This window comes from Corvus cornix, chromosome 8 (genome assembly GCF_000738735.6).
Source record: "Corvus cornix cornix isolate S_Up_H32 chromosome 8, ASM73873v5, whole genome shotgun sequence".
In the NCBI taxonomy this organism is placed as follows: Eukaryota; Metazoa; Chordata; class Aves; order Passeriformes; family Corvidae; genus Corvus; species Corvus cornix.
This window is the reverse complement of record NC_046338.1, coordinates 23948483-23955830: the sequence shown is the minus strand read 5'-3', so window position 1 is coordinate 23955830 and position 7348 is coordinate 23948483. Positions and strand designations below refer to the sequence as shown.

At 46.2% G+C, this 7348-nt stretch overlaps 1 protein-coding gene across 1 annotated transcript; it reads left to right on the top strand.

Moving 5' to 3' along the window:
* Positions 1-468: 468 nt before the first annotated feature.
* RGS2 (regulator of G protein signaling 2) lies at positions 469-3426 on the top strand. The gene is made up of 5 exons (XM_019291608.3): positions 469-602; positions 758-859; positions 961-1022; positions 1886-2052; positions 2432-3426. Exons 1-5 carry the CDS (start codon positions 496-498, stop codon positions 2624-2626), a joined length of 633 nt encoding a protein of 210 aa, XP_019147153.2. The 5' UTR covers positions 469-495; the 3' UTR covers positions 2627-3426.
* Positions 3427-7348: the final 3922 nt, after the last annotated feature.

Genomic DNA, 7348 nt, shown 5'->3' with positions numbered 1-7348 from the left:
ACAGAGCTAAACCCTGTGCAGGCACGGGGTGGAAGGGATCCACAGCCGGGATTAGCAGAGGGGCCGCACCAAAAGCACCGTACGCTCAAACTTAGGGTTACTTCATTTTTTTGAAGAAATACGGCTAAGTCCTTCCTCTTTCGCGTACTGGCCACACTCAAAAATCTGAATAACCTTAATACAAACACCTCCAGAAGAGCAGGGTATATTTCTGGCTAACGGAAAGGACAGCCAGCCCTTTGCCGGTGTGACACGCCAACAGATTTCCAAGAAGGAGGTGGGGGGAGGGGGGAGTGCGCGAAATACGGAAAAACAAAATAAAGGGGAAAAAGAGACGTGATGCGGAGGAGAGGCAAATTTTGCTCTACTGGGAAGACAGGCAGGCGCGCCTGGCTCGGTGCCGCCCGCAGCCCAGCCCAGCCCATCCCGGCCGGCCCCGCCCGGCCGCAGGGCCATAAGAGCGGGCGCGGCGCGGCGCGGCGCGGTCGGGGCGCGATGCAGAGCGCGCTGCTGCTGGCGGTGCGGCACGGCGGGCGCATGGAGCGGGGCCGCCGCCGCAGCGAGCCGGAGGAGGCCGACAAGGGCAGGATGAAGAGAACGATGTGAGTCCCCCCGCCCGCAGGGAGGGGAAGCGAGTTCCTTGCCTTCAGGGGCTGTGCGTGACTCCTGCTGCAGGAGCCGCCTCAGGGAAAGCGCTGCTGTCTAAAGCTCTGCGAGCTGTCATTTTTAACGAGCATCTCCCTCTTCTTTCTTCCAGCATTAAAGATTGGAAAACAAGACTGAGCTACTTCCTGCAGAACTCTGCCAATTCTAATAAAAGGAAATCTAAGAAGGCAGGGAAACACCGCAACTACTTCAGGTAAGTTGTGAGAAAGAGACTTTGTTTAAGTAACTCAAGTGTTCTACAAAGGCAGTAAAGCTTGAGCAGCGTAATCTGATGTTCTCCCTCTCTTTCTGCAGACCTTCCCCTGAAGAAGCCCAGCTGTGGTCAGAAGCCTTTGACGAACTTCTTGCTAACAAATGTAAGTTCTTCTTCAAAAAGTAACATTTGGGAGCAAAGGGATGGAGAGGTTTATATGTCTGTAAGGGTTTGCTTCCTTCCATGTCAGTGTTGTAGCTCTCATGTAAAGAGCTTTGATTCTGGTCTTGCAAGTTAAACGTTTTTAACAGTTCAAAGCCAAAATACATAGAAGTGGCTTTTTTAAATTGTAAAATAATAGTAACACAAAGAATACCTCATTGTAGTAGATTTTTTTTTCTCGAAGCCATTGTAGCTAGAATCATTCCTATCAGCTTGGCTTTGCCAAATGGGAAAAGGGCATTTTTTCCCTGAGCTTGTATAACCAAGGCAAACACTTTCCTGTAATGTGGGAAGGATTCTGCAGCACAGGTTCAGTGATCTTGGGGTTTTACTGTAGCTCTACAAGAAGCAGCATTCAACAGCAAAGCAAAAAGACTAAGAAATAATACTACTATTTGCTCTTTGAGCTTGAGTCATCCTTTCCATTGAAAGAATATTCCAGAGTACTGTAGCAGTTGTATTTACTGCAGTGTAAAGGTTAACAGAGGAGACCTTATCTTGAGAGAAGTGGATTTTTTTAATGTATTCTCAGGCATCACAGGAGGAAACATATCAACTAGAAATAGTTTCATTTTTTGTGTTTGCCTAAGAAACAGCAAACTCAAAGTAAAACCTGCCAAGCTTTAATGTTGAAGCGTTAATTTGTTCGCAAACATAAATGATGGAATTTTTTTTATCGCCATGATGTCACTGAAAATAACAGACCTAGAGCAAAACATTTTGGTAGAAACTGATGTGACCAACAGGTAAAATCAAGATTCCTGAAATAGTTAATTGATGGCGAGTATTTTTTTCTTTCCTTAGATGGTCTTGCTGCTTTCCGAGCTTTTTTGAAGTCTGAGTTTTGTGAAGAGAACATCGAGTTCTGGTTGGCCTGTGAGGACTTCAAGAAAACGAAGTCACCCCAGAAGCTGACATCGAAAGCAAAGAAAATCTACAATGACTTCATTGAAAAGGAGGCTCCCAAAGAGGTAAAGAAAACCTGGTTAAACATAAATGCTCTGTTCTGTGAATTCTTACAGCCATTATTTCTTTGAACTCAGGATACAGATATCAAACTGCATTGTTATATACCTCACTGCTAATGTCTGGGTCTGAGTGCAACTGCCTTTTCACTGAGGTGGAAAATGGCACAAGCATCATTGCAGAGAATCTCCATTTTAACAGAAAAGACACATCTGAACTACTTTTGGCTTTGTGCAAAAGAATAATTTTCTTTTTTAAATTCTCCATTAATTTGACCCTGTAGTAATAGGATCTTGCCTTTTTCACCCCTTCAGAAGTTGTACTGTATATTACACTTAGTTGAATTCCATTCTCAGTAGTAATGTTCCTCTTTGTGTATTTCAGATAAACATAGACTTCCAGACCAAGAACATGATCGCACAGAACATTCAGGACGCCACCCATACCTGCTTCAGTGCAGCGCAGAAGAGAGTTTACAGCTTAATGGAGAATAACTCCTACCCACGCTTTTTGGAATCTGAGTTCTACCAGGAACTGTGCAAGAAGACACCCATCAGCAGAGCAGCCCAGGGCACATGAGCAATGGAGAGGAGGGAGAAGCAGCCTCTGGGCTGGTGAGGAAGCCAAGCCACAGCTCATGAGCAGCATCCTGACCCGAAAGGCTGAGGCACTGAGCGCTCAGTCTGTTTGCCACGGTGCAAGGACAAACCCTGACTTTGATGCAGAGCTGATGGCCCAGAGTGGTGCTGTTGGAGGGTGTTCAGGGGAGATGGCAGAAGTGTGCCAGCCACTGCTGGCACTGCCCTTCTCTGCCAGTGCTGCAGTGAGAGCTGGCTGTGTGTTAGACCGAAGTGTGCTGGTGCAGGAGCCCTTCTGTCACGGCCCAGGAGCGATGCGGCAGGTCCGGACAGAGCTTCCTTCTTGTGAACAGAAGCTGCTCTCTGCACTGGGGCAGTGCTGGGAACTTGAGTAATTGGTTGCCTATTTATTTTTCCTAAACATCCCCCAGCGCTGCTGTTGTCGGTGGCTCGGTGTGCTCACACCGGTTCTGTTACTGCCTCGAGCTGCCAAGGGCTGTGCTGGGTTTCTGTGCAACCTCCTCACAGTAACAGCACTGTGAGGGGAGGAAGGGATATAATAACTCAGTTCCCAGAGGAACAGGTTCTGCAGCTAAAGTATGCAGGGCTGGGTTGTGTCAGCAGGGCTGTGTGGGGCCAGACTGAGGGCAGAACTTGGCCAAGGCGAACAGGAGCTGTATAGTATTATATTTATATGTGGATTATGATTGTGTTCAATGCTGCAATGTCATAATTCTGTCTTGAAGACAGCAAGCTTCAGTGAAGTTTTATTGTTTTTAATAAACTATTTTGATACAAAGCTTCTTTTGTTCCCTAATTTGTGTTGCACACACAGATACTCTGGAATCCAGTGTCAGACAGTGTGTATAGGGACTGTGGGTCCTGGGTGAGATCTTAATGGGGCTAATTTTAAAGCAGTTAGTTCTTAATCTATGAGCTGAGTTTTTGTTTGGGTTTTATCAACAGAACAAAAACCTTCAGAGCTTGAAAGCTTAACAGGGAGACATGTTCAACCACATCCTCTGTCCCAACATGTCTGTGAAGCCAATCTCTAAGACATGCAAGGCACACATACAGCTGCACATGCTGACAGATCAAACAGAGCAGCAGTGCTGCTGCAGGGCACAGGATGCCATTGGGATTACAGGTACCCATAGTACTGCACTTGTTCCCAAGATCTCTGCTTCAGAAAGGATTTAGGAGGACTTTAGTATCACAAAACCTAAAGTGCATAGTCAGGAGAGGCAATAGTACAATACAGGTGCTTGACTCTCAGCTAGGCGACAGTCGCTTGTGGGAAAGTTACTGCTCATTGTTATTCCATGTATTATTTTTTCCCCAAACCAGTCCCTAGTTAGCTTTGTGTCATCTGCACTTCAGGTCTGCTCAGGGATTGGCTCTAGGTATTTTGACTCCAATGCTTGTTTCACAGTTTTCATTGCTTAGTTCACATATATCCACAGCAGTCACTTCTATAACACTCCACTTTTCCAAGCATCAAGAAAATTCTAACTATGGGATTTTCCACTTCAATTACACATCCAAAAGTTGTTCAAAAGCAACTCCTTCAGGTCTGTATATACACATTGCAAGCGGGGAGCCTATAAGAAAGATGGAGAGGGACTTCCCACAAGAGCAAGGAGTGACACAAAAAAGGGGAATGGATTCAAACTGAGAGTAGATTAGATTAGATATTAGAAGGAAGTCCTTTGCTGTGAGGGTGGTGAGGCCCTGGACCAGGTAGCCCAGAGAAACTGTGGATGCTATCCCTGGAAGTGCCCAAGGCCAGGCTGGACAGGGCTTTGAGCAACCTGGTCTAGTGGAAGGTTCCCTGCCCATGGTAGGGGGGCTGGAACAAGACCATCTTTAAGGCTTCTTCCAACCCAAACCAATCTATGATTCCATGAGGATTCTCCATATAGTAGACTCTACATGCACACACAGAGATATGCATATCTGTTATACTGGCTCAATACACAGAAATTAATTTGGTACAGCCCCCACCTTGCCATAGCCCTGTTTCTGGGGCTGTGAGAGCTGGCTCTTGTGCAGCTGCATTTGCTGATCAGTTAAGTCCACATAAAGAAAGCACAAGGAAAACTCACCCCAATAAGTTCTTGCAATGTGTTTTTTTTACTAACAAGGAAAATGAGATTTGGGCTAATAATTGCTTTTGTAATATAACAAAATAATAAAAATAGCCAGAAGTATGCCTATTAAAGACTCAGACCTGGTGCTGGAATAATTCTGTGAAGATTGAACTGTGTCAGTTTGGGATGTGGTAATTAACCGCTGCTGGTGTCTGGTTTTAAGGAAAGAAACATTTCTAGTTTCAGCAGGTGCCTAAACTAATTCTAGCACAGTATGTAGCGGAAATTAAGTGGGGCTGTAAGGCCCAGCATCCCTGCCTGAGGCTGCCCTGGAGTATTGTAAAAATTTGAATCATGAGCACTGAGCATTAGGAAGGCCATGCAGGCAGCTCTGCAGCTGCCACAGAGTGTGCCACCAGGGTGGCAAAGCAACCAAGCCATGCTGAGTCCCTGGCACAGTCTGTCTGCAGCACCAGTGAGCCCTGGCTCCAAGGCCAAGCTGTGCAGCAAAACAACCTGGTGTATCAACAGGAAAAAAAATCTTTTTAGTAAAATCCAACACACAACGTTCCTTCCAATTACTGCTTTTCCATTTTTAATCAGAGATCTGTTTTCCCAATTCCTAGGAGTAAGCTTGATCAGAAAACAGAGTGCTCCAGACATACTGGGAGCACTGCAACCTGAGATATTGCTATGAACATTTCCTGTGGAAATAAAACCCCAATGACTGCTTCAAGAGATGCTGGTTCTGTCCTCTGGGCAGCCTTACAGCTGCAGTTAAGATTGGTACTCTGGTATCAGTATCCACTGGCAACAATAAATAAATAATAAATAATAAACTGCTCCTGCCCCCACAGCCCGTCCACATTCACACACCCCCAGTCCCACCGGCCTGCCCTCTGCCAAACACACTGTGATGCCAGGGACAGGACTGGCATGGGAACAGCAAGGGGAGGGTGACACAGCTGGGGGCCTGCAGGACAAGGTGTGGGTGCTACTCAGCAGCTGCCCAGAGCACCGTGCCTTTTTTAGCTTCCAGCAGGTTATAAAACTGCTCCTGCCCACATTCCCTTTGGGGTATGGGCTGGAGCTGCCCAGGCAGAAAAATAAGAAGGGATGTCAGTGAATAGCTGCAAAGGAGCACAGAACCTGGACAAATCTGTAAACAAGCTTATATGGAACAGACATGCTGCTAAAAGCTGAGGAGTGAGAAGTGGGCAACTGTAGGAGGCCACCCCAGCAGCTGGGCGCAGCCACACAGCGAGCCCAGACTGACCCCAAGCAAGTCACTGCCAGCCCATGCCCTCCTAACACACCTGATACTGCATGTGGGTCTGAGGATCTGGAATTGCTGGAACACTCCAGAAAATCTGGAATAACAGCAACTTCTAACTATCCACATATCCCTGTTTTTGAACCACAGTGTCAAAATATTTGGTGTTTTTCCTAGCTGCTAGAGGCAAGCAGTTTCCCTAGTTGTGTAGTGCAACAAAAACACCTTTATGACAATGAAGAGAAATGCAAAATTGCAACTGGAGTCTCTCTAGTAATTCCCCAAACCAGAACTTAATGCAAAGACTACACAATCATTTTTTAAAAAAAGTAAATCTGATTTTCTAAGCCAACCACACGATTTTGGGAAACTAGGTCAGGAGTTTCAAATGACCACATCCAGCAACAATTTGGGCTTTGGAGGGCTTGCCCTGACACCACAGCAGAGGACAAGCTGAAAGAGAATCTTCCATGCTGCCAAAATGCATCATGTAAATGCATTTAACCTCCTAAAGCACAACACCAAGGCTGCTGACCCTCATCAAGTGCTCTGTGGCCCAAAGACTGGAGAGGGTGAGCTCAGCAGTGAGGATGATTCACCTCTCCAGGAGAATGGGAAAGCAATGCCATGCAATAAACAAATGGCAGTGTGGGGATCCTGCTCCGTGGGTTTGTGTATTTTGGCTGAGAGATAAAACCAGACTATAAATACAATCAATCTGCTTCTCCACTTGAAATTGCAGCTCTCTCTTTGGAAAAGGGGTCACTAATGACGATTTAAAGGGCTGTATAGGCACGGATGTATGTGTGTGGAAGGGTTTCTTGGATGAGACTTTGTAATTTGGCAACTTGAACAGAGAAGAAACGTGACCTTTAGAAGTAGTTTAAGGATCTTAATGTATTTTTTTTCCCCCTAGATTTAATTTACTTGATTCAAGAGGGAAAAACTGGTCAGAAGCTGGGACAGCATCCCAAATTCAACTTTCTTCAGGTGACAAAACATTACCAACAATTCTTCTTTATCCCACCAGCACACGTAACATGTGCCAGGGAGCAGCAAGGGTTCTACATCAATCCAAGGTGCACCACAGAGACAGGGCTGGTGACAGACCTACCTGCAGTGTAGGGAGCAAGAGCTGTATGGAAGGCTGCACCTACAACAACAAGCAGAGGGAAAGAGAGGGACCTCAAGGCTGAGCTTAAATGGAGCCCCTGCCAGTGGGCAGCAGGTGGGGATACAGGAGGGACTGGTCAGGGCAGTTAAACCCATTAGTGTCCTCAGGGTCCTGACACAAATATGGAGATGTCCTTTTCTGAAGGTTCCTGTGCTGTCCATATGAGCCCATCAGCTCAGACTGTTT